Source organism: Falco punctatus (assembly GCF_963210335.1).
Source record: "Falco punctatus genome assembly, chromosome: 2".
In the NCBI taxonomy this organism is placed as follows: domain Eukaryota; kingdom Metazoa; phylum Chordata; class Aves; order Falconiformes; family Falconidae; genus Falco; species Falco punctatus.
In genome coordinates, this window is record NC_137581.1 from 95,433,609 (window position 1) to 95,461,119 (window position 27,511).

General features: G+C 42.2%; 1 protein-coding gene across 2 annotated transcripts in view; it reads left to right on the forward strand.

Annotated features, from left to right (window-relative positions):
- The window catches only part of ARHGAP6 (Rho GTPase activating protein 6), a 344,557-nt gene that overhangs the window by 16,056 nt on the left and 300,990 nt on the right, over positions 1–27,511 (forward strand). Inside the window, exon 3 of one of the 2 annotated variants that reach the window (XM_080376884.1) lies at positions 6,175–6,231. The exons of the other annotated variant lie outside the window; for it this stretch is intronic. Within the exon in view, the coding sequence (XP_080233010.1) occupies positions 6,175–6,231 (57 nt within the window). The remainder of the gene's footprint in view (positions 1–6,174; positions 6,232–27,511) is intronic. 2 annotated transcript variants of the gene reach the window in all.

Genomic DNA, 27,511 nt, shown 5'->3' on the forward strand with positions numbered 1-27,511 from the left:
TCATATTTATCCTTCTTAAATCATACAGAAATCCCTCTTCTCTTTTCCCTGCCCTCGATTTTAAAAGGATTCCGGGTGGTATTTTGATCTCAATCTCATTACCACGATTTCTTTCCTAAGTGTATGTGTATATAGGAAGGCTAAATCCTTGTAACATCCTGGTTGGAAGTCGGCTATGTTTAGTTGTTAATTTAATGTGGATGACAGTGCAGACTGTTATTTGAAAGGGGCGCTGGGGAAAGAGACTGGGATAGATTACATTTTCATGCTCCAAAATAAGACCCTATCTACTGTATCCTAAATTAGAACAATATGGTTGAGTTTTCTTGTGGCTATTTCATAACGTTCCTGCTGACAAAATATGGTGTGCCTTTTGCTTATTGCTTCACTACTGTTTCTCAAGCACGTGTTCGTGTCTTTGCATCTAGTGACAGCTCTTGTCACAGCGTGCCATGGGGACACATCTCATGGGTCTTCAGAAGGGGACAGCATATTCACAAATGATATAGAAAGTGGGCTGTGCCACAGAGTGGGTACCAAACTACAGCCAGCTGGGAGAATTAGGTGGGCCAGTTACTTAAATAAACACAATAAGAAGCTGGGTTTTTTTCAGAGCTAACATGCTTTAATTCTATATTCACGAACGAAATGTGATGTAATTGGCAGTCAACCTGTATTTAGGGTTTTAAAGCAACTTTTTAGTGGAATAATTAGTAAGATTTACATTGGTGAATTTGCATATTTGAAAAATCTCTGGCACACTATGCTTCTAGGTCTTGTTCTCTGCTTGAGGTCTGAGCACATACCATTTCCACACTCTGTCAAGGCTCAGGTGGAACCTTTCTGTTTCATAACCCTTTTCTCAACAGAGGCAGTGCAAATGTGACAGAAGAACATACTTTTCTTTCTTGGAGTGAGCTACGTAACAAAGCCTCCCACCTGTTTTTTAGCCCAGATGCAGCTGGATTACACTGCCTCACATGGATCAGAAGAAAACCAGTTAGGGAAGTTAGTGAGTGGTGGAAGGGTCATCATTTGGAGAACAGGGTGCCTGCATACAGGGTTGTATGGGCAAAAGGGTGACTGACAGGTGAAGGAAAGTGACTTCATCCTTGCCAGTCCGCATCTGGGCTCCTTTGTACGAGGGAGATGTTGACATACTGGAGCAAGTGGAGCGGGGGGGCCATCAAGACATTTAGGGGATGAGAGAAGAAAAGGCTGCATTTGTTTCAGCCTGGTGAGGAATAAGGAAGGACGTAATTCCACTTTTACTACCGCATGGGGACTAAGGAGAAGATGGAACTGGGTGTTGTCAGTTGCACAATGACAGTCACAAGTTGCAGCAAGAGGAATTTTGAGCAGATCTAAGGAAAAAAACATGTCCAGCAGGAGTGGTTAAGTATTGAAATGGGTTGCCCGAGGAGGATCTGGAATCTGTCCTTGGAAATTTTCAACCCTTGACAAGGCAAGGCCCCAAGGAACCCAATAAGATTTTGAAGCTGGCCCTGCTTTGAGCAGGATATCAGACTAGATGACCTCCAGAGGTCCTTTCTGACATAATCTTTTCCGTGATTCTGTGACTGAGAATAATTTCTTTCCACAGGAGAATGAAAACTCTGCTGTCTTACCTTGTGCTGCAACATACCTTTGATGGAACAGAAGTTGCTGGGTTACTGCAAAAAGTATTATGCTTTCCAGCATCAGCATTTGAAGCAGGCTTATAAGTGTGATTTCTTTCATTGCATTATTCTCCAAAGCTTTTGCTGTACTACTACTCTGTAAGGCATACCCTACTATTACACTGCAGCTACACTGCTGGTGTCTCACAAGTGCAAAAAAAAGTCAGGGTGTTTTTTTTAAAGATGTCAGAAAAATTTAGGAAAAAAACAACAATCAAGCCCTTCTTAAATTCAAGTGTCTTGCAGAAACAGTTTGACAGTGCTGTAGTGGAACATCAGTAGGGATTTGGCATGGAAGTCTCAGTAACTACTTGCCAGGTGGTTTTCCTGTCAGCTCATTTAACCAAGCCTGCCTGCATCATATTCCAGCATTAGGGAGCCCAGGGCTTACAAGGTATCTACCTTCAGGACAGTGTGCTATCGGGACAGACCTGCTCTGAAGTTGAGCTCCATCTGCTTTTGTGGGTTATTTCACTTTCAGTTTAAAAATATTGAACATTTGGCAAAATGCCATGGTCTTTTCCTGCCCCATTTCATGGTAGTTCAGTGTGATCGCGACAGGCCATATGATGTACTGCCTAAAGCATTTCAATTCAATGCCTGTAGTAAAATGATGGTACAGAAGCATTCCTGTCAATTTAGCTCTTCTAACTTTCATTTTGGTCACCTTCCTGAGCGTATTATAAAATTAAAAATAATCTGGGAGGGAAAAGGAAGAAGAAGGAAAAAAAAATGAAAGATGTATGTGAGAAGGAAAGGGAATCTTCTGCCGAGCTTCGAACTGGGAATTGCATCAGATACAGAGAAGAATAGGTGTGGCAGTAGGACAGATCAGGCTTTGGCTATATTGTCTTACACAGCAACAATTTTAACCTGATATTGACCTTACAACTTAGGAGCTTAAGGGTACAGTTATGTAACTGGGATCAGTCAAAGCTAAACTAAACTGGAATAGGCAGATGGGGCCACAGGGCCTGGAAAAAGCTGGTACCAAATTGGCTTGTTGAACTAAATGCTTCCACGCTGCTGTTTAAAGGGAGCACAGGTCATCATTTGCTGCTGTTTACGATGCAGTGGTGGGCTTTTTTGAGCTTCAGGAGAATGTTGGTCAATATCTGATCTCCTGCGTCTTTTTTCCTTGCTCTTGAGAAACGATTTTGGCAAGTCTGCATTTAGCTGGCAGAGGTTTTGTCAAGCAGGTGCAGTCTCCAGCATTGAGTATGAAGTGGCTGACAGAAGGGTCTTCCCGGCAGTAAAAGAAAGTCTTGATGGTTCGGAGTCATAACTTTTTGCTGTCTTGACAAGTACTTTTTTTCCTTGAATGGACAAGAAAAAGAGAAAAAAGGTGACTGTGGATTATGGCTGCATGGTTCAAACAAGAGGAGATAAGGAAGGGGAGAAGATGGAAACAGTGTAAGAAATGAATAGCTAAGTAAAATACCATTTGGGCTGGAAAACAGGATTGCCACTGAAGTGCCACCACCACCAGGAAGAGGAGAGCTTTGACTCCTGCTTGGGCATCCCTGCCCCGTCTCGCTCATGGTGTGACGTCCTGGTTTCCTCCGGGGAGCACTGTGCCCGAGGTGCCGTCCTGGGGCTGCTCCAGGCCTCACAGCTCTGCCTGCTGTGCCACCTGGCCCTCAGAGAAGCTCCAGCCCTTGAGCGGGTTGGTAAGATGCAAGGTCGGTGTCGGACCCAGCGGTGTGTGGTCCCTACTGGCTGCCGCGGTGTGTTGCACTCTGTGAATAGTTCCGCCATAGTTTCTAGCGATGACATTTTCTGAAGCCCCTGACTCACTTTTAAAGGTGAACCTCGGGGTCTTAGGTAGTTTTTGAAACCTTATCCTAGATCTTTTATATCCTTACATTTTGTTACAGTAACGAGAACCTCTTTCCTTTCTTCTTCTCTCCCAGAGGAACAGGTCTGTAATGCTGAGGTCTTCCACACGAATTAATACCATTTTTTTGCAGTAAAGGGATCTTATGTCTTGTCCATATGTCTTCTTGAGCTGTTTCTCATTTCAGTAGTGCTTTCAGCTTGTCTCTCTAAATATTGTTCATGTTTTGTTTGTGCTTGTTTTGTAGTAATTACTGTGTGCTTTGGCACAACTTGCTATATTTTATTTGCCTTCTACTATAATTTGTTGTTTTCAACTTGTGACAGCCTATCCAGTGTTTTTTAGGAACAGGTCTTCAGGCTGTATCAGTGCATTATTAAATCACAAATGTATGCACTTTCTTTCTTTAATCCAGTAGCATCCAGTTTATATGGAACTTTTATATGGAATTTTCAAATGGAAATTCTGATTGCTGTGGAGTGTGGGATCTGGCATAAGTGCCAGAATTAAAAAGAGAAGATCTGCTGGTCTTTGGTAACTGCCTCTGTCCCTGTGATAGCTGGCCTGGAGGGACACTTGGGGAGCTATGCTGCAGTGCTGCATTTGTCAGAGCTTCCTCTCTGGAAGTCTTTTGAAAACAAAGCTCCTTGGTGTTTAGATACTGGGTTTGAGGGCTTGGTTGTTTGGGAATCTCTGACAAACTGGCTGAAAGCTGGATGTCATCTTGCTTTCTATGGAGGATATCCTTCCTGCATCCTGAAGGCTGCCAAAGGCTTCAGCCCCAGGAGAGCCAGTGAGGTGACACTGCAGAAGGAGTGGGTAGAGATAATGGGGCATGATCCATATTGCCTTTGCTCCACAAACACCAGTTTTTACTCTGTGGCTTCCGAATCCCGATGACTGGGGTAGGGGACAGAGAGAGCAATCATTACTTGGCAGGTTGAAGAGCTGTTGCACTGTGGAAACAGTGGCATTGGGAAGCAATGACCTCATTTTTATGGCCATACTGCAGTTGCGGTGGCTACACAGTTTCTTATGGTCTTATATGGCAGGACATCTGTCCCAGGTGCGCTGAGCCCTTGGAGACCCTTCTTCTGGAACAAGTCCAGCTACTTGGATTTAACATTCAGCGTGGGATTTAGCCATAGAACGTTTTTGGAGCTGAAGACAGCAGGCTTAAGATGTCATTTGAATTACAGTTGAAAAGAATGAGATTCCTGCAGTGAATTATTTGTTTCTGGCTTCCTTACAGTTTTCTGAAATATGGTCCTTTGCTTGAGATAAAGGCATTTAATAACCATATTGCTGTGCTATAGGGTGATTTGCCCCTGTAATTAGAATAGGGCCAAAGCATTTGTAGGGAAGCAGGAGCTCTTCTTGTGCTGTGTCTTAACTCAGCCAGATGGAGCGGAAGCCAAGGGGAAAAGAGAAATATGGTTGGCAACATCTGGGGCAAATCAAAGCAAAGCTGGAAGGGAGCAGTTAGTTGGGATGTTCGCAAGAAGAATGTGGAAGATTCCTGTAGAACATAGGTAGCAGGGGAGCTACAGAGGGGCTTGCTTGCTCACCCCTCTTGAAAGAAAATCCAACACTAGAGGAGACTGAAAGCAGAAAAGCAACGGGGAGTTTGCTTGGCTTGTTCCTTGGAGCCAGCGTTAAAGTGCCAGAGAAGCAGAGGAAGGGGTTTCCTTCCAGGCTGGAGGGCTGGGGATGACTCTGCAGCAGAAGCAGCTGCTGAGCTGTCAGGGACACAGAAGCAGCAGGATGCGGGGAGTGTAATGGGACCTTCCATCAAGTCCAAAGGTGGGGTGTTTATTTGTTATTTTGGTTATTTCATAACTCAGCCTTTGCAAGCAGAGAGACTGAGAGTCCCTGCTGGGAATGGCAGGAGGTTTGGGAAAAACTGGGACAGTTGAACAGAGGTCTGGTGACCACTGAGCATAGGGGGAGATGGAACTGGGGTGGCCATTGTGCTGATGCGCTCAAAGTACCGTATATATTTTGGGATAAGTGGATGAGTTGCTGGGGCTTGTTTTAGTGTCAAAGATTATTTTGTGCAGCGGTGAAGAGCTCCAATTGGCTTTGCAAGCCTTGATGAAGCCTTGAATTGAATCACTGAGAAGGGAAATTGTTAATTGCATCTCTACATTATCACACCTTCTCTGAGGGGTAGTTGCCCAGGAGAGCTGGACTGCAGGTAGTTGATGGGAGGAAGGGGAAAGGTTTAGGAGCATAATAAGGAACAAGGAAACTAGAGGTGCTTTGGGATGGCTGGTATTATTAATTGCAGGGGAATTATTTAACTTTTGTGACAAGATATTTTGCCTGTAATATATGTAGATATATATTGTTTCTTTCTAAACTTGCAAATAAAGTTTGCTATGTTATTTTTTTTTGCATGGAAAATATTCTTTGTGTCTGGATCTTTCTTTTCCATGAAGCATTGCCATATGGAAAAATGTTAGTTTAACCATTTCACAACAATCTAAATACATGTGTAGTCCAAGTTACTAAAAACCTGTGTGTTACTTAGACAAAATTTCAGTGTACAATGCCAAGGGAAAGAAAAATCATGTAAAATGTACCATTTCTTTGTAACGTATGTCTCTCTGTTCTAAGTCGAGGTTTTATTGTGCATCTTTTTCTTTGTTCTATCAGGAAACATCTCCCAGCTATGAGATGTGGTTTCCTGGAGATGAGACACTGCAAAGCAGGGTGAGTGAAGTTCGTAGCGGGTAGAGCTGAGGCTCCTCAGACATGTGTTTGAATGCTCAGCGTGGTGAGTTAGTGGGATATTGCGTATGCCGCCACATCAGGTGTAGAGGACTGAAGGCAGTGGGTTGATCAGCATTGATAACATACAGCTGTGGCCTTGCCTCAGAGGCAGTGGGTTGATTGACATGGACCATGTGCAGCTGTAGCTTGTTCCCACTAAGTGGTTAAATAGCCCTGAGGATTGTGGGAGGGGGTCAATGGAGGAGGAGTAGTGTGGTCTGACCTCTGGAGGAAGGAGATACAGCACAGACAGTAGAATCTGACCAACGGTAAAGCCTTGTTGCAGCCTACTGGTTTGTTTGTGCTGCAACAATTGGTGCCCATGTGAGGCTGGCTGGGTTGGACTCGGACTACAAGGACCAAGAACTGCTGTGCTCAATTCAGATGGCGTTAGGTGTCCCTACCAAACTCTGCCAGATGCTTCTTACTGAGAAGCTTCCAGAACAAGGAGGAATGTGAGTAGTTATGAGATAAAATAGTTGGAGGTCCCTTGCCTCTGGAGAGAATTAGAGGGCTTCTGACTTTACTTCAGAGTGTGGAATTGGTGATTTATGCTCAACTGGTGCAACATCAATGTGTAGAAAAGGATCAAGCATGCTGAATTTGGAAGAAATGAAGAATTTTTTTTTTCCATCCTTTGTATTAGGATAACTCTGGAAATACTCTTTCTGGTTTTGCTTTTGTTCTTCCCAGCTTTTTAGGAGATATTTGGACTAAAAGAGTTGAAACAGGACTGAAGACCATTGAGGGAGAAATTATTTAACCAGCTTGTGAAAGGTCAGCTGCAGATTTTACTGCAGGGACTAAGAAGGCTTTTGCCCTTTCGTTTTTCTTCCCTTGGTACTATGGACTAGGGCTACATCCACCCTGTAAGAATACATGTTTTATTTACAGTACGCACAACTTAGATCCTTCTGTAAAGTATCTTTTGAGTTCCTTCCGAAGAGTGGGACAGAAGCAGTGAGCAGGAGGTCAGTGGGTCCTTAGAAGCTGCTTGGGAGTGGCTCGCTGAAGCACTGGGAAGGGACAAGGCTCAAAAAATCATTAGCTGCAGATCAGCCTGTGGATTTGGTGGCTAATCCACACAGGAGCATGGATAGTGTCTGCTGTGAGGGCTGGGTCTCTGTGCCACATGGCCCTGCTGAGTAGGGCAGTGGGGTGGGCTAGGATTTGGCAAGTGCTGCTGGGTGTTTCCCTGATGAGGGGAAGAGGATGCAGCATTAGTTATTTCTGGAAGCTACACAGCCTAGAGAAATTATATTTAGCTGTTAGATAACTGGTTTAAACTGGGATTATGCCCAAATTAGGGACGAGACAGTAAAGCTGAGTGATAAGAGTATCTGTTGTTTCTTTGCTGATTGTAGGGGGTTGAGGGACAGAAATGAGCATCTGACAGCGTGAAAATCCACGCAGAGTCCAGAGGATTCATGTGGGCATCCCTGCACTGCTGATCATCTTGCATGCAGAGGTGATTCTTAATTACCATAGTGTCTTGGTATCCTATTTGTGGGTTAGGACATCACCCTGCAAGGTTATGTATAGACACAAGAGACTTCCCTCCCCCGCCCCCCCCCCCCCCCCCCCCCGCCTTTTTTTTTTCTTCCAGAAATTTTATGGAAGAGACAACAGATAGATACAGTTGCACCAAGAGTTCTACAGAGACTGTATTGTGACATTTGGTGGCCTCAGCAAACAAATATTTTGCCCTTGCTAAGTCTTAGAGTCTTAAGCCTTGGGAATAATAGGTTAGTAATACTGATATGTAGGGGTAACTTCTTCAGGAACGAGGGGAGGACTGAAGTGCACAAAACTGGGTATCAGAGACCTGACATGGTGGAATGGATGTAGGCAGTAGCTGAGGATGATGGAGAGGATGGGACTAGTTAGAGGAGATATGTTTAATGTAATAACAGGCTGAGATGCAATGGAGGGCTGCATAGAAAAAGGCAACCTCATCAAAGGCAAACAGTCTTTGCAGAGAGAGCATTCTGGACAAATGTAAGTTGGGCAGCATTGTGTTGGAAAGGCAAGGAAAGAGAATGCCAGAGGTAGGAGTCTGTATAGGATTTCTAGCTGGGTTTTGCATTGAAAAGGCTGTGTATTGACAAATTGTGTATAAATATAACAACTTTTAGCTCCTGTCTGGAGGTAGGTGATGGGAGGAATACTGCATGTACTGACCTTTGTTGTCTTCCTGCCTCCCTTTCCACAGTCATCACATTTTCCCCCTGTCCTGGAGAGTATGTCTAGATGCACAGTGCAGCATGCTGTAAAGATCTCTGGTTTAAGCTGGGAAGTTGCTGTGGTGTAGGGCTGCTGCACGGGTTCTGCTGAGGTTCCAGAGTAGTGCAGCTATGGTCGCTCAGTGACTGAGCTAAGAAATCCAATAAAACCTAATAATGTCTTGAGGGGAGGATACCAGCTAACTGGGAAACAGCAGTAATAATAAATAAAAAGTAAATGAATGTAAGCATCGGTCTACTTTTATCTCTAAAGTATCTTAAGTTTTTCATTAGCACACACTTATACCTTACTGGGGTATTAGATCAGACTTACACTGTGAAAGGAGTTTGACACCCTTTACATGTGAGATTACTGGGAGATGAAGCAAAAAAGTTCAGCTATTGCCCCAGTAGTGAGACCTCACCATCCCACTTGTCACCTGTCCCAACTGGGACCTGGCTGGCTCTCTGACTGCCTCTTGCCCGGGGCAGTTTTACTCCCCTTCTGAAGAGGTGTCTTAGATCTTCTGTCTTGATCCCTGCAAGCAGTGTTGGCTGTTGCCCCATTGGTCTGCTGAGCACGTGGCGATGGTGCACCTTAAGAACCGGTTACTGGAGAGCTGTGGTAGCTGTGAAGGTACCACTCCCTTGGTGGGTTACTGGATCCTGGTGGCTGGACAAGAGGGGGATGCTGCCCTTTGAGCTGGCAAGTGCAGAGGTGGCGGTGTCAGAAAGGGAGGAGGTTTTGTGTATGGTTTTAATTATGCAAATCTGAACTCTAGACAGAAACACCTCTTTTTTTTTTAAGAGCAGCAAAAAAAAAAGTCTTGATGAACAATACCAATAGGCTAAGTAATTCCTTTTGTTTCAAAGTTACTCAGCTTATTCCAAGGACCTTTTGCAATGTTTTCTTCACACATTGAATGTCTTAATGGAGAGCTGGCGTCTTGCTGTGAATTATTAACACTTACCTAACAGGAGTTTACATGTGTTTGCCTTGAAACTTACCTCAGTAATTCTGTCTGCAAACACTGAGTTGTCAAGCCTGTGCTTTAGTAAAGGTGTGGATGAGGTAGGAGAAAGTGGCTGCCCGTTGTTTATATGTAACTCTGTGCTGAGCCTCCTCCCGTGTTGCTAACCATGAACTCCTGAGTTTCTTGCCTGTTTGTTATGACCACCTAACTCCTTCTGAACTGTTACTCTGCCAGCGGCAGTAATTGTAAGCTTCTTCTCTAAATACCTTCTTTATTATTTCTCTATGAGAAGGACAAACCAGCCTTTAACCATATGGAGCCGGTACTCCGGAGTGCTTCATTGCCTGGAGCCCTGTTCCTGCCCCCACCCAGTATCTGTGGGGCACAGTCCAGGGTGCAGCTTTTGTTGTCTTCGGCACCTCAGCCCCCTGACAAGGAAAGGTGCACCCTGAAGCATGACGCTATCTTTCATTTGGATGGGTGTCTTCATGTTCTCCATTCAATACCTTTTTGTAGACACTGCCAAGCTTCCACCTTATGTAATGGTTAATAATGTCTCACAAGGAAGTTGCTGGGTATTACAGCCAAGGTTGCATGGTATGGTTCTTGGTTTTGATCCTGGTGCCGCCCCCCCCTCCCCGAACTGTAGCATCCTCCTCAAACCAGGGATTACTTCTGTGAGAACTTGCTTTGATGTGAGGGGAAACTTGCTCCAGTAGAAACTGCTTTTGCAGTGGCCACTTCTTAATACTGAGGGGAAAAAAGAGAAAACAGTGCAACAAAATCACCAGAAGCTGAAGACCCGTTCTTTTAAGAGGCCAAATATCTTACTTGGAAACATAAGTTCAGGAATGTGACTTGAATTATTGGTGACCTTGTTGCTTGAGAAGATGAATTGTTATCTTTTTTTCCTGGAAGATAGGTATTTCTGTGCCTTGGTTAGAACTTTGTACAAGAAGTTGAGAGTGGAAACAGGCAACTTCTAATTCAGGGTTCAGTATTTCAGCCTTGTTAGGGCACCAATGACTTTCACAGAAGTCCTTGGCCTGGTAGTTAGCCATTACCAAGAGGAATCTAATGATTTACCTTTATCTGAACAAACCAGCTCATAAAAGGACAGCACAAGGATCCAGCAGTAGGTGCAGTGAAGTCTGCCCTGACAGCTCTAAATTTGTTGTGTTGGAGGCAAATAAACAGAAAAGTTCCCTGTGCAGCAGTTGCAGCTCGTGGGGCAGTTGCACAAGGCCAGGCTTAGCCACCACAAGGTTACTCAGTGGTGTTGGTGGCACTGGCGAGACATCTGAGCATGCCTGGCTGTCCTTGGGTGCATGTGCCAATGCCCTGTGAACCCAGGCTCTCTGAAGGGCTCGCATGGACTGTGTGTGCTGTCTCACCTATGGTGCCTTCATCGGAGGCAGGTGTGAGTAAGGTACCCCATATACTGCTCCTCCACCTTTCTTCTCAGCTGAGTTAAAGGTGTGCTTCACATAGTGGTAAAATCAGGAGAAGGTGGCTGAGCTTTGCTTCTAAAATACCTTATTCCACTGGAAGAGTAGAAGTGATGGAGTTCTGGGCATCCAGAAAGATGGTGGGTTTGAAATTAGGGAAATGGGTATATGCTTAAAGCATTAAGACATGTAAAAGCACTTTGCACTCCCTTTCTGTTAAATACATGCAATCCCACAAATAGAACAAGAAAAATTATACTGTTTGGTGACAATATGTAAGATTTTAAATATCTTCTTTTACATTTTTTCATCTTAAATGGCAGTTACAAGGGTGAATCTTAGAATTAACTACAATATGTGTTTCAACTTAATTGATGAATCTCTTTAAAATTGAAAATCTTATTTTTTCAAGCAGTTTAAAGGAATACACATGTCTTTAAGGAGAGTCAATTGTATCAGCTTCTTGGTTGATTTCTGATCCTGGGCTCCAAATCTGCTCAAAGACATAGTAGGAGAGCTGCTCACATGCAGGATTAATTAATATTTATGGTGCCTTTATCTTGCTAGAATGTGCTAGACTTTGAAGTGCCATGCATGCTTTGATTGTTTTGCAAAAATACAAGGCACTAGTCTGTAGGAGAAATATTTCTAGTCAGAAAATCAGAGACTTTTGTAGCAAGCTCTGCTGTTTATTTTTTTTTAACAAAGTGGAGAGATTGGTATGGCTGACAAACATGAAGCTTTATCAAGCAGCATGCTGATTTTAATTGGTATGGTTTCTTTATCAGTGGTGGTCTTATTTAAAACATGTCTTCACATCTTATGGAATCAATTAAATATTACTTTGCAAAGGGTATGGTGTTTCAACAGATGTGTAAACACCATGCTCTTCCTAACAGAAAAAGGTCACAAATAAGTCAGCTTTAAAATTAGGGTTGGCCATGTAATGCTCATGAAGGAAATAGTCTTTTATACTGGAAAAATAGAGGGATTCTGGTTCCTATTTTGGGACTGAAGCAATAGGTTTTTTGTCAGAGAATCACAACCATGCTCTATTTTTAATACATGTATTTATTTTAATAAAGTGAAAACTAATATTCAATCAAAAACCCTATAGTGCGATGTTGTGGTCTGTGCTTGATGGTATTTATTTCTGCCTGTGATAGGGGTTTGTTTTTTCAGTTAATTTGCCTTCCAGTAGTAGGGAGGACTGTATTTATTAGTACTTACCATGCCTAATCTAACACGAACACCTGCTGGGAAGCTGTAATACAGTGTCAACTGTGGCGGTGAGATAAGGACCTGATTTGTTTTTACTTGACACTGTTTCATATTTACCGTATTTCTTTTAAAAACATTTTGGAAATTTTGGTTTGGTGTGCATATTTATTTAAGCTGTCCCATCAATCACCACTGTGTTTTACTTCTATAGACAGTGCCGGGTCTGACTCCGGTATGTCCCTGCATGAGCCTTGATAATCTTTTGTGTAAGACGTGATCTGCCTCTTTCCAGACTTCCTACATCCCCAGGCTTCAGTACTTCATGGCTTAGCCAGATCTTCTTGGAGAGACTCGTTCATGTTGTGGGAGGAGTGAGCAGCATTCATTTAGAGAGAGTGTTGCTCCTATGACTTAATCCAATATACTGACTGGGAAAGAAATGCCAAATGTGTATGATTATTGCTATATCTGTTACGCTGTTTGCAACTGGTGAATTAACACATGAATACATTTATAAGGTAATATTTGTGATAAAATATTTTTAGTCATTGTTGGATGGGGTATGACATTTCTTTGCTTAGGTGCCTTACTACACCTTGGAAGCAGGTAGTTGACATGTCATTCATGTTAGAAGTAGCATTCAACAGGATACTAATTATTTTGTCTTTATAGATACAATCAATATTATATTCTGTCCTCCTCTGCTCCCAGGAGAAGGATTAAACCCAGATAAAACTGGTATTAAAAGTATATATTCTGTGCATATCCAGAATGACAGAACAAATCTATGAGCTGAGGATCTGTAAGGCAACAGAAATTAATGAGCAGGTTTCATCTGTGTTGTGCATTTATATTGATGCTTTATAATCTGATTTATGTGGATGTATATTTTTAGGTATCCCTTGAATTGAAGGACATAACACATTCTGATGTTTCCATATAAATATAATTTCATTTGTATGTGCTGAGATTGGAAACAAATATGTAGCTGAAAAGATAAGACTTAAAAGGACTACGCCCATATAAGATTGCAAGTCTATTTCTTGGACATGTGTCTGTTCCTTTATAGTTTTGTGCATGAATAATTTGTGTACATTCAAGTAAAGGACAAAATGTTTCGCACATTTGGCTTTGGCAGGCCAAATGGTTATGTGTGAAAACTGGACAGTAATAAAGATTCAGTATTGGCTTCACATCTGAGGAAGTTCTAGAGCATAATACTTTCCTCCAAAGCCCTCTTTAAGCTTGTGTTCAGTAAATAGCTTCAGATCTTCCCGTGCAGTGCCATTCTAGCAGAGGAGGAGGAGCTCTGGCTTGCCAAGTACTGACCAGCAAACTGAGATGTGTGCATGGTGCGTCTGGACTTTCGGACAGGGGTGTGCTACGGAGCCCATCCCCATCTGCTAAGATGAAGAAGCCACGCTGAATAGGTTGACTCTTGCTTCCTTTGTGTGTAGCTTTGAAGAAATAAGGGAGTGGGAAGAGCAGGTCTAGTGCAAACCCAGGTCCTACCCCTTGGGTAGGGACAAGGACCAGCTGGACCCAAGGGTGCAGAGGAACTTCTGAATCTGTTGAAGTGCTCCACGGAGCTGAGTTAGCTGAAGATTTAGATTGGCTGTCCCCATCAAATCCTTAGGGCTCTTCCGTGTATTAGGAAGAAAGCACCATGTAACTGGTTTTATCATGTGACTTTCACAGGTGCTTTTCATTTTTGCGTGTATCCACTGCTTGTTCCAGCAACAACATTAATATGCATAGTTACAGAAAAGTGTGCAGAGCATCATGCCAGAGAAATTCTGGGTGATCACGTAATTAATGACTGCTTTCCACTTGAGTTTGAGAGTTGAAGTTATACAAGCAACTTTATCATCAAAAGTTTTTGGGTTTGAATACTTAACTTTTGTAAGGTTTTTTATATTTTTGTTAGGTGGCCTCTTTTACAGGGTTGCACTTACCTAAATGCTAAGGCAGAAAGGGAAGGATGCTTTCTTTTTAATTTAGACCAGTCCATCCAGGTCAGAATTCTGGGAATGCTCAAAAAATAAGTTATTTTGTTACGTGTGTGTGTATGTGTGGAAATGTGGAGTTGTTGCAGTTGCTTTTTATGTTGTTGTTTGGTTTGGCTTTGTTAATGGTGAGCTGCAAATGAAACTATTAAAATTCCACCCACTTCAGCACAATCTGTATAAACATGGGCCTTCAGAAGGCCAGAGCTCTTTAGTTTTAATCTGAAAAAAATTCACTCTATTTAGTGTCTTTGATACTTTGTTTCCACTCATGCTTTGGATTATTGAGGTCTGCTCAGCTGACAGGATTCAAAACGCATCGTACTTGCCTGGCTAATGATAGTGGTAGGTGAGGTGTCCTCTCCTATTTCCCATCCTCAGTTTCCCTGAGGTCCCCTGTTGGCTTTCAGAGCTCGGTTGAATTGTGGCTTGGCTATGTGTGTGAAAATGCATGCACCCACAACTTTTTAAAATGGGTTTCATTTCTTTAGGGTACTATAACTCTGTGTGGCAGACAGCCTTCAGAGTAAGGAACAGACTCCCAAAGAAAATGTAACTAATTTGAAGTGATTTGGGGGCTCTCAGCAAAAAGTTTTTGCAAAGCTTTCTTGTCCATCATGAGCAGGTAAACATCCAAACTTTGCCTCCTCACATTGCTAAAATAAGCATAACTGCAGACGTGCTGTGGTTATTCAGGCAAGCAAAATTCCCTTTAATAATGGAAAAGAGAAGAGGTCACTTGGAATATTGCCAAACCTGTAAAATTTATCAAAAGATGTGAATCACATCTGTAATTGCACTAGGAGTTAATGACAGTAAACTAGAAAAAACCAATGTATTCGGTTGTCTTTCCTTCTCAGATGCTTTTGGCATTGTCAAAGTTTGTTAGTTAACCTTTTGGGTGCTAAGGATGTCATATGCTGCCTATAGCTGCGTTTAACCCTTTGTCTGCTTCTTGTCTGGGTCTTCTGTTTTATGTTTTTAAGTAGTCCTTTAGGTCGTGTTTGGGTTTGCAGTTCAGGCTGGTTAGCTGGAGTGATTTTAAGTACACACTTACTAATTAATCACTGATTTTAAGTGAGGAATTTGATTTAAAACTATTTGGATTGTATTTCATAGTTATTTTTCTTGCAAGATGGATTTGTATTGATTGACAGGTTCCACCTGTTGAGTATCAGTGGCAATATAGTTTTTTCCTTAATTTGGTGGTACTTTTGCTATTCAGACTGACAAACTGCGTATGTACTTATTATAAATGCTGAATAATGTATGTAGCATGCGTTAATATTTTACTCTTGGTGACATCTTGGAATTCAGTTCGAGGCAGAAAATCAGTGTTAAAGGATTCTTTAAATAATACTGAGTTACATGTATGAGAAGCACTGAAAAGTGTGTAAACCCATGTTTTGCTGTTGATACTAAGGGAATTAGCAGACAATCAGTTAAACAACAGTATATGTACATTAAAATTATAATTTTAATTTGGATCAGGAGTGTGCATTTTGAAGCAACTCTGACCATCTGCACTTGTTGAGCTGCTCTGTCCTGAAGCAGCCTTGGAGCATGTGGATGGAATTGCTTTTGCATGAAATAAGACTGAAAAATGCACTAGTGCATGTTCAGCCTACATCAGGTACTCTGGATGTTTGAAAAAGCAAGCAGTGCTTTGCTTCTACAGCTAAGGGAATTATTAACTTGTTAAAAATCCTGGGCAGTGTCTGTAGGTAGGACTGTGTAGGTGTCTGAACGGACTGTTCTTGGCTTACATTTCTTTCAGATTTTAGAGCTATATCTGTCTCTTCTACCAAGTTTTTATAGATTTGGAGGGGGGGGAAATCCTTCTAATCAGTTCTTCAGCCTTAAGGAACTAGTTCTTGAACTGTGCCAAACTGCAGAAAATGCTATTATCAGCAGAATAGTTTGTGATTGAGCAAACAGTTTTGCTGGTCTATCACTTTGATGCATCCTGCGGGTCCTTAAGCAGTTTGTTCTCCAGTTGAGCATTTTAACTTCCTTGTAGGCTTCATCAGCTGATATGTTCTGTTTGAATTTAATATCAATTCTCCTAATACAATGAAAAAACTTAAGATTATAGTAAATAAGATTTTCACATTCTAAAAGTTTGTTGTTTATTCTTTTTGGGGAAACTTTCTGAGTGCTAAGAATGTCATACACTGTCTGTAGCTGAGTTAGAACCACTTGTCTGCTTGTCTAAGTATATCTAATTAGAAATAATATAACTAAACCCCATAGTTACCCATCTTGTCAGTCACTGACATCTCTATTGTTCAGAACTCTTGGATGCAAAACATACCTGGTCCTCATATTTCTGGTCTTTAGGCTATTAAGAGTGTATTTTGGGGAAGAGTGAATATGGGTGTTATTTTGCAATTACTATTGCATCCTTCTGCAATAAAGACAGAATGCAAAAGATGCAAAGAAATCATGCAGGTTTTGTGAATTTTCCTTATCCTTGTGTCATCCCTTCTTGTTCTGTTTTGCTTTCTTTTATTCCAAAATGTCTCTTCCAGCACATGGCTAGGAGCACCCTAGGCTTAAGATGTAATCTTGCAGCAAATGAACCACTTCTGTGCTTGTACCAGAGTCAGCTGTGAAGTAAGCAAGGAAGTGGCATGGATGGGTGGGAAGAAAAATCATGCTGTGCTGCCTCCCAGGGACAGTTGTGTGAGTGTGGGTGTCCTGTATGCTCACACTTGTCTGTGTTCTTCTGAGACAGCTGGCGTTGGGCTAGGGAAAGGAATCACTGTCTTCTGTGTCCCAAAAATAAAGGGAACAGTGCATCTGGGTGCTGGGAAGTCAGCAGTGGTTTCTGTGGCTGTGGCTCACTGGTCTGCCCTTAAGGATTTCTGAAACTGGCCCTGTGGGCTAGCTGGGGCTGCAGGCAGAGGTGAGGGGCTCTGTTTTGGTTTCACAGCTTAGTACTGTGCGTAGCAGAGTGTAAGCCCCAGGCTGGAGCTGGCCAAGCAAGCAGCATAGATGCAACTTTTGTCTTGATATCCTGTGTGCTCAGGAGGATGCAAGTTAAACTCGTTCTTGTGCTTACCTAGCAAGAGGTTGCAGTTGTCTGTATATGCAACAACTGAAAATGAAGGAAAAATTTCCCTTGTTGCTTTCGGACTGTCTAGGGCCAAAGCAAGCACTGATACTGGAATATAAAAGAAGGCTTTTCTTTTAAGTGAGGTCTTTTCACTGTCTGTGCTTTTGGCTACTAAGGAAAGATTACTTTTAATATTTCATTCTTGTAGATAATAAGTGTACTTGAACAATGTGTTAAGCATCACAGCCCTTCTGAGTAGGGAGTGCTGTCAGCTCTTGGCTTATTTCCTCATGCAGTTTGGTCCCCAGTTTGGCTACAGCAGCACAATTTCACAGTATGCACACGGAGTTTTATATCCATTTTCGACAAAGTTTTTCTTTGGCATATTATGTGCTGTCATTTGATACTACAATTTTATATCCTTCCCTTCCCCTCCTCCTCTGCCCCTACTGTGTTTTTGATATCTGTCAAAGTTTCTCAATGGCTGTTTGCAGTTATTTACCTTTTTCACAACTCTTGTTCAGTATGGTTTATATTTTCTTCCAGCTTGTTGCGTTATGCTTTCAGGTCATTACTCTCTACATTCCCTTCCCAGAGAGGTCATGGAGGATCAGACCTCAGAGATCTCCAGGAATTTTCTTCAGCAGAGTCCAAGGTCGTGAGGCTGAATGCATTGTTTGAATATCCATCCAGCAAGACCTTTGGATATGTGACCGAGCTAAGCTGAGCACTGCTGATTGCAGCACTCATGATCACTCTGTGTTTATTTAACCCAGGCTGTACTTTAAAGAGATTTTTATTCCAGGCGTGCTTGGAATCCTATGTAAATCACAGTGGCACTGACTTCCTTATATTATCTCTGAGTATATCGCCACTGAGCAAACAGGGAGGTGCTATTTTTGCATAGTTGTATAATTAATGAGGTATTCTAATGCATTTTAGATCTTATTATTTGGGAAGTTTTTGAGTGAAGTTACACAAGGTCAGCATTTCAGAAAAAAGTGAGGCTACATTTTATAGTTGAGGGAGTAAAGATGCATGCATTACTGGTTCTGGTGGAATTTAAGTTTTGATAAAAATGTCTGTAGTTCTTCTGATTTCAGGAGGAGCTCTCTCCTAAATGGGCTAAAAACTGTTTTCCAGATTCTGCTGTTAGACAACTCCAGGATTTGCCAGTATGTGAACTTTGCCAAACTGCAGGCAAGTGATTCTGATAATGTTGTGGGCCGTTTCCCTGTGGCTATTTCGATCCTTGTGACAGAAGGGAAAAAATGGTAAAAGTCACATGTGTTTCCACTTAAATTTCTTCTGGGATGACATAAACAGTTATAAAAGCTAGTTCACAAATATTCATGGGGAAGGAAAAATAGAAACAGTAAAAGAACTGGAGTAGAGGCCTGGAGGCACAGGGTTAGGATAGCTTCACCCTAAACCCAGCCTCTGAGGACACCCTGGTATGGAAGGTGGGGCTGTCTAACAGGAGGTAGGGAGATGGACTGGGTGTCTCCAGGGCCATTTATTGTAGGATGTATTGGGAATGGTCATTCTGCCTTTCATACGTTTTACAAGGTTGTTTCTTTAAAAACTGTACAGAAATGGAAGAAATCTGCCAGATCTGCTGTGTTTGGCACTGCAGCCTTTCAGGGGCTTTCAAGAGGCTGGTGCTCAGAGCAGGCTTGGTGCAAGCTGTCAGTCTGAAGGTGCAGGGGTTTTGGGTGTAGACCCAGGATGCTTTGGGATGTCGGGCAAAGAAACAGGGCTTTGTGGCTCACTTTGTGATCATGTTGTGTCTCCAGCTTGCTGGGATGGAGAATGGAGAAGTCCCTGTCCCAGCTGCTCACAGGCTGCTCCCATCAGCATGGCACTGCTCCAGGCAGCTGGCAGAGCCACTTCTGGGATCTGTGTTTTAAGTCTGTCGGCCAGGTTGGTTTCCAGCACTGCGCTCTCTTAATGTGGCTATTTCTGCTGAAAAGGTGCTGGAGTACTCTCGGGACCAGCTGTGCCAGCAGTCCAGTGAGGTGATAATCTGTGGTGAAGGGGAGATGACAGGCAGCTGGGGCAGACCAGGGGCCATAACCTTTGCAGTCAGCACAGCTGGCATTGCCCAGCTGCATGCAGCCAAATACCTCGGCATCAGGAAGGCATTTAATACCCACTGTCCTGTTATTTCTCATTATATATACCAAGTATGTTATCTTTAAGTTCTGCGGTAAGAATTTTTTGTGCTAGAGATGAAACTCATACTATTGCGTTCAGTTTTGCAATGTCCATAAAATCTGGGTGGGATATAAAAACCATTCTGCAGTAGGGATAGTTGTAATGTAACTGTAGGCTCCACTGCAGCTATTTGAAACATTTTGAATGGTTATGGCAAAAAGTATGAAGAAATGCAGTATTTGGCCATCACTGTAAGCTAGTGTGTGCTGCTCCAGCAGTTCTGCGCTGGTCAGGCTGTGTGCTGTGGAGTCAGTCATTCTGGCTCTGGCTGTGGCTAATGCTCAGTGCTGTAGAAGGTGAAAAATGAATAATGCACGTGCGTGTGCTTGTGTGAATACAGTCACAGAAGGAATTAATACACAGTAACTTCAAAGAGCACTCTCTAGCTAGCAGAAAATCACAGTTCAGCCCTTGGAATTTTTTTGTCCCAAGATGTTTGTCCGTGTTGCCTTACAGGGCACAGTTTGTAGTCTTCAGTGTATACAGTAAAAATGATGCAACCCCAATTTCAGATACTCAGCCGTGACACACAGCCCTGAGAAACACTCATTATTCTTTGGCTTTGCTCCTCTTTTTACTTCTTATTTATTTAAATAGATTACATTCCCATTTGGATGGGATTAGCTGTGGTTTGAAAGTATTGCTGTGGTTTGTCCTGTGAAAATGAGTGTAGTATTTAGCTGAACGATGTCTGTTTCATGACCTGAAACATCTTGGATAGAACACACAAGAGTGTCAGCGTTTGTATCTAACTAGATTTCCTGTCACATAAAGACATGAGGCACGTTTGGGGACTTTTCATGAACTTTCCCATGTGGAGAACACAGAATTTGGGGTTTTCTTGGTAGCTTTTCTAGGAAACAGATGTGTTTTTTTCTCTCTCGCTCTTGAGCTTCTGATTAAAATTAATGAATGTATCCAGAACGGGCTAAAACAGCAGTGCTCAACATTTTGCTGTAATGGGGCACATGAGAGCATCCTGCAGTGACCTGCATGGGTGTGCATGGTCCCCAGTGTGTCCCCATCCCATACCACTGTTTATATGGCTCAAAGAAACCCATATACAGCTGTGTTTTCAACAGTCAGCAATGTCACTTTGCCCTCAAACAACTTAAATTTACAGTTTTGGGATTAAAAATAACCAGATAAGTCCAATAGATTATAATTAATAATTATTTGTGCCATTTAATATGGCAAATTCCAGTTTTCTTAAAGAGACAGGATTATGTGGTTTGGCTTCCAAATTCGTTTTTCAAAATGCAAAACAGGGCATTTAAATTGCTGTGAATAGCTATGTTGCTGCTATGGACATGAAGTATTTTTCCTAATTTCATTTAACAGTTTTATTTTGGATACAAGTAATTTTGTTAGTGTTGGAAACGCGTGCATAGTGACATAGCTCTGATGTTGAAGAACTGAAACTCTAATTGACTAGCCTTGTCTCTCTGAAAGCAGAGTGTAAAGTAAACAAGAAAACACAAACCATAAATGGTGAAAAGCTTACTTTTGAATTTTAACCTCCTGAGTTAGACTACTGAAAACTTGTGCTGGGATCTAACCTCAGCATGAATGCACACCATTATTTTAGTAGGAAACATACATATTTTTTCATTCTCTGTAGTGGAGGTTTTGTTAAAACATTGTGTAACAGCTTAATGCTGTGTATTTGTTTCTTAGCACAAACTGAATTGTTCCTTGATTCAAATTGAAGTAAATTCTTAATTTGAATATAAACAGATTTTTAGAGTTAAAAAATAAGGTGCAAACTAAACTAAGCTCAATAGCGGTCTCCTCCTTGCTTGTTCACCCCTGGGATGCACCATTCTGCATCCCCAAGGGAGACCTGTGCCCATCTCAGGATGTCCCTTTGCTGAGGGTTTGCTGTATGTGCACTACTGCTCTCCTGGGCTGGATGGCAAGTGGTGCAGGTTGATGCTGTTAGGCAGGGGATGAAGCATATTTCTCACATTAGCCTAAGTGGCTTAAATAGAGGACAACAGAGGACTCTCACCTTCAGGTAAGATATAACTAGCTGTGAAGGGTCTATGTTTGGGGAAGAAAGTTTCTAACTTTATTCTTAAGCATAGTTTCAGGAAGAATAGGAGCTCATTGCCACTTCTTTTTTGTGAAGCAGCAGCCGCCACAAATACAACAAGATGGCAAGTTGTAAACCTGGATTGCATGTGTCTTCAGTCACATGAATTCAGGTAATCTCAGTTTTTTGCTGACCCTGTTTCCTTAACATTTTTCTTGCAGCTTAGGATTTGTTTCGTAATGCCTGAGTAGCTACAGCCTTAAATGGGAAATGCCTGTACCTGTTACAGTGCTTTACACTGCACATTAGTAAAGGGTCTACCTGTAGTATAATGCATGATATTTTTGATGTCCAAATTCAGTCTGTATCTCTCACCTAAGAGTTTCAATTCATGGACCCTGAAGAAATTTGCGACTGGTGTTGAATACAATGACCAGTGCAGAATTCAGCAGCAGAAACGTGAAAATGCTGTCTGGTGTCTCCTCTTTGCATTTCCATGCATTTTGGCCTTTCTGCCAGTATCGGAATAGCCTTAGATACTTTCAGGATCTTGCTTGTGATGGAGCCTGTTCTCATCAGCTGTACCCCATCAGGTCCTGGAGTTCCTGCTCTAAAGATGAGTCATGTTGCATGGTCCTCTGGACCTGATGTGAATCTATCTGTAGTGAAGAGAGAGACTTCACTGAAATTTGTGTCAAACCCTTTCTCAAGAGCTGGACCTACCTGAGAGAACCTCCATTCCCACAAGAAATTAGCATGATCTCAAAACTGTCTGTGTTTGCAGCTGACTCCAGCTCCCATGGTATAGCTTATCTCATCCCTTGTGAACGCTGAGAACCAAATCTTACTAGTTTTTCAAGCTGAACCTAGTAGAGGAGAATTTGTTCTTTTTTCTATTTTGAGGCTTTCTATTTTTATACTGCAGTGAAAAGCAGTACCTAGTACTTAACTGTGAACCTCTGATTTCTAAATGCAGTTCACTCTCGGGATCAAGGGAATGGAGGCTGGTTCCTCATTTTGATTTTTCACAGACTTTTCCAATCTCTTTGAGCCAGTGAATAAATTGTCCCCAAAAGAGAGCGCAAAAAAATTTCCAAAATATGTATTTGTATGATAAGGATGGACTCCTGAACTTTACCTAGTTACCTATGTATAGATTTTTTTAAAATGGAGTTAGTCCAATTCGTTTTCTTATCTGCATTACTCTTTAAACAACATTCAGATAGGCATGATCAAGGTGGTGAAACTGTGTTTAACCAGAATCCAGCACTGAAAGAAGGGTGATTCTTAGATCACTTTCTGAAACGCTTACAGCCCCTTCTTCTAGTATTTTAGCAGCATAAAGTAAGCCACTGCCTTTTCATGTTGCAAAATGTTTTGTAAAGGCATTTAAAGCCTCCTGTAGTCATTAGGATTCCTCAGCTGGATCCAGGGATATCATGCAGAGCTGCAAAAAACATCTTACGATTAAGGCTGCTATCTGGTGATGCAGTCTTCAGAAGAACAGTTTGATGCTTTCCAACAACACTACATTTTAACCTATACCAATGATTTTTTTAAATACATTCTGGAAGTCTGGTAGCATTTCAAGAGAGTGTGCAGGGTGAGGAGGCGCAGAATCCAACAGCCACATAGAGGTGAGGCTGCTGTGGTTCTGTGTCCCCGGGTCCCAATAGGCACACATTCACACTATATGTGTGTGTGAGCGTACATGGTCAATATGCACACAGATCAGTGCAGAGGATGCACAGCAGTCATGCAAATGTGAGTGGTATAGATGGCCTGATCCTGTTTTTCATCTCCAGCTGTTTAAGACTAAAGTCAAACATAGACTTCTGTATAGATATATGACATATGTATGTACATACATGTTTTCAGTCTAGCCTGTAGCTGCCCCTGGATCCCAGTCTCCTCAGTTGGTGGCACTTGGGCATGCAAGCCCCCAAGGTACAGCCCCACTGCGGTTGCTGGTACCCCAGCCGCATGGACCTCTCTGCCCATGGTCCAGCTCCAGCTGCGGCACTCGGATGCCTGTGTGCACGTGTGTACACATGCAGGCAGAATAGGCTGCCCACGGGTACGATCCCCTCTTGTGATGGCTTGGGGAGTAGTGAACAGGGCCTCCCTTGTGTCTGTGATAATCAGTCCTTAATCAGCCACCCTAATGAAGAGGCTCTGTGCTCAGGCTGCATGTCTGGACTTAGATGTTCCCCTCCTTTTTCTTTCCAAACTGGTGGGACAGGCACCAAGCCACTTGTACATGGGTGAGGTGGTACCTGTAGTTGAGCTGTACAGTGTGCTCATTTTCATAAGGGCCTTCTTGTTGAACATTTGTTCTAACATATTTTGCATTTTTTTCCTGGAAAGCTGATTGTAAATATGATTTCTTTTGATACTCAAGTTCTGGGATTTTCTCGCACCGTCTGCACACTGCTCAGAGAGGCTGGGCTGCATAGGCCGATAGCTTTTGAAAAGCTATAGCCAAAACCTTGTGCCCCCGCGGCAGACTGCTGGAGGCTTTCAGGAAGGCTTTGAGCTTTTCAGTGGGAAACAAAGAGAGTGATGGGTTCACCCTGGAAAGATGACTCAGTACCCTGGAAAGAAGGAGGTCTCTGTGTGTGTCATATTACTCGGAGTCAGCTTTATCACTGAGAAGATTTAATGATAAAAGCATGTTTGCTCAAAACACAGATTTACAGGAATGGAATGAAGTCACTAAAAAACTCAAAATCGCAAAAACATATTACTGAGGGTATGTTTAAAGCAAATTCTTCTTTTGTGCTCCAACATTTTGGGTAGCTTGTGAGGCTAACTCTTTTGCAGTCTGCTCTGCAAAGTAGTTAGAATTAAGTGATGAAATACGCAGGTCTGGCTTCTGGGTGGTTCCCAGAGAGATCTGCTTTGGGTAATCCCCTCTGTCACTGGCTTGGGGGGAGTGAACTCCTCTTCTGCTGTGTCCCTGGCCCTGTTCCTTGTGGTGGGCCATGGGGCAGCATGTGGTGGTGCTGGGCCAAGGTCACTCACACTCACTATCTCCCCATAATGGCTTGACAAGCATTTCTATATAGCAGTGCTTTAATAGGCATTAAGCTGCTTTTGTCAGGTTTTGATGCTCTTAATGTCATTTAGAATGTGCATGTGACTTAGAAGTTTTATTTCATGACAAGATATGACTTCCCCCCCCCCCCCCCCCCCCAATATTGATTGTACTTGCTATATGCTTTGCAGAGAGCTACCCCAGGTCCACAAACATGTGGAAAAAGGAACAGAGTGCCTTGGCACTGTGATCTGCTACTATCGAATAGATGAAGGGTAACATCTCCTAGGACCCTGCCAGAGTCTGGTTTCTTACTGAGTTTGTTTTATTTCACTGCACTGGAAGTGCTCTTTCATGGAATGAAAATATTGAAGTGGGAAAGCTTAAAGAAAAGGAAGTAAGCTTATTAGAAATTTGGAGCTTAGGATCTGTTTTTAGAACTTCAAGTATTCAACACTTGGTTCAAATTAAAGCACAAGCCCTTAGGCTGAATCAGTGACTAAAATTGAAGGAAAGGATAAAAGGTAGACTGACCTTCAGATATTAAAAAGCATGGTTCATTTTGCATTTAGGGGGAAATTAGAATGACCTCCTGTCCAAAATGGAGTGGAATAAATTGATCCAAGGTGACCTTTTCTGTTCATTGCACTGGTTGGCTGTCCTGTAGGACAAAACAGCTCTGGACCAGAATTGTGGGGCTGGCGTCACCAGGAAGGTGTATTGGTGTATGCTTAGTAAGATTGTCCTGAGTTGCAAGCCATTAAACTGTTTGGGTTTCAAATATCAACATTCAGCCTGAAACAATGAATCAGTCTTGAAATCAGAACGGGTTTCATTGCATAACATGGGAGTATCATTGCAGATGGTTGGAATTCCAACCATCTGCTCTAGTGACATTAACTGTAGCCCTCAGATTTGACCTTCCAAAATACTTTCTGCAGCCTAAATGTGTGAGCCTGTGTTTATGAATACTGAAGTGTTGGTTGAGTCACGGTAAATGCTGGTGTGCATGGTCTTGCTCCATGGAAGTAATTGAAGTAGTTTGTTCCACCTGCTGGCTCTTGCTGTTGGTGTCGGCTGGAAGCAGTGCATTGACACCAGAAGAATCGTTGTTAGAGAGCAGAGAATTAAGTCTCATGGCTTCAGTGCTTGCTTGGTTGACTTTTTCTCAATGATTTTTTTCCTTGTCTTTGAGAACTGACTTACGTGAACTTCAGTTGTACTGCTGAAAGGTCTGATGTGCTTGGTGAGACTGTCTGGCCTGTTCAGTTTTCCTTGTAAAATGAAAGGAGGTTTCCCAGTGACTACTGTGTTGATAACACTTTTTGAAAACCCTGTAAGAATGTATTTATTTTTTATTGTAGAAAACGCCAGGTTGAAATGAAGAAGCAGGAACTTAGCTTTTTTTCAAGGCCAGATATAGATTCCCCCCCCCCCCCCCCAATTGATAAATGGGTTTGGCAGTTGGTAATCAATAGTTAAGACATTTTGAATGATTGTGGGATGCTTCACCAGGTACAGAGCAATTAATTGTTTCTAGCAGTGGTACTTGCTTAATCAGTGTTGGCGGTGGCTGGAGAGGAATATGGATGTTGTACTGGGCAATGATTAGGCTCCATGGATCTTTCAAATCTGGTAAGACTCCAAAAATGTGTAGAAACTCTGTTTTGTAAATTAAGATCAGAAACTATTATTAGCTTTTGTTTGTAGTTCAAGTGTGATGTCATATTTGGCATAGTGCTGCAGAAAAACTCCCAGCTTATGGCTCAGGTCTGTTCTTCCTCAACGTGGTGTCTTCATGTCTGCTCTCGAGGCTGCCTGCCTCTCCCAAAGAGGAGGTGTCTGTGTGATACCAGCTTGTTAGGGGCTGATTCAGTGTTACCACCCTCGTGGGAAGAGGGAAAGGAGGCTTTGCTTGGAGATGGTCATGACTGCATGATTTCCAGCCACCTTATGCTTACATAAAACTAGATTAAACAGCTTTAACTTTTTAGGCCAGCATAAAGTCCTCTAAGGCCAGTCCAGCTACACAGCCCTGGGCTTCGTGGGAGAGGCACGCAGAACTTGCTTCTGCATTTTTTGACATTTGCTCCCATCCTTCTATTTATACTGCTGAATAACTGTAGTAATTCAGGGTTAAAAAAGGCTTGTGGAAGCATAATATCACAACAGAAACATATGTTATGCTGTAAAGCATCACAGGAAACAATGTTCTTCCAAGTTTCATGAAGTTGCAGTATGCTAGTGGCCCTTTTGTAAGGTATTTTCCAGTCCTGCCTTTTCACACAATGAGCACGGGAGCTGCTGAATTTTGGAGTACTATGTTAACTAAAAGTCACTACGAATGTGGAGGAATAATTTGATCTGTACTCTCTCTTTTCAGTTATTTTAAGTTTCTGTGAGTAATTATTTGAATAAGATTTTGAATATATCAAAAGCTTGAAAGCCTCCTGTATATTGTGACTATTTAAATTTAATTTACTTTTGCTACAATCAGATGTAAACAAAATCTGTTCATCGGAAGGGCACATATAAGGAAAGGGAAATACTGTTAAAAAAGCATCCTTTCAAACCAGACATGTCATCAGTTTGAGGACAATCTTATTTTTTTAAATTATTTCCCTTGTTTCTGAGTTCTTTGGCCAAGTATGCATAAGTGCTTAACGAGAATACTGTAGAGTTTGCAGTTAAAAGTAAAATACGTCTTTGTCATCTGACTTTTTGTTTTTGATGTGCTGTTTTCTGGCCAAAATGTCCTCCTTGCCCTTTGTCCACAGAAATCTTTTTCCATATGTGAAGTTGTATTCTCTTAAAAGGTTGAAAAGGATGCAGTAGCCTGAGGGGCAGAAAAGCCTATATACAGTGTTGTAATAATGACAGATTTAAAGCCTGGTAACTTGTGAATTAATAGGAGTATAAAAGAAAGCATAATTCTAGAAATCAAGCACTCCCTCATTCCCAAAGGAATTGTACAGCGTGTTTATAGACCGAACATATCCTGA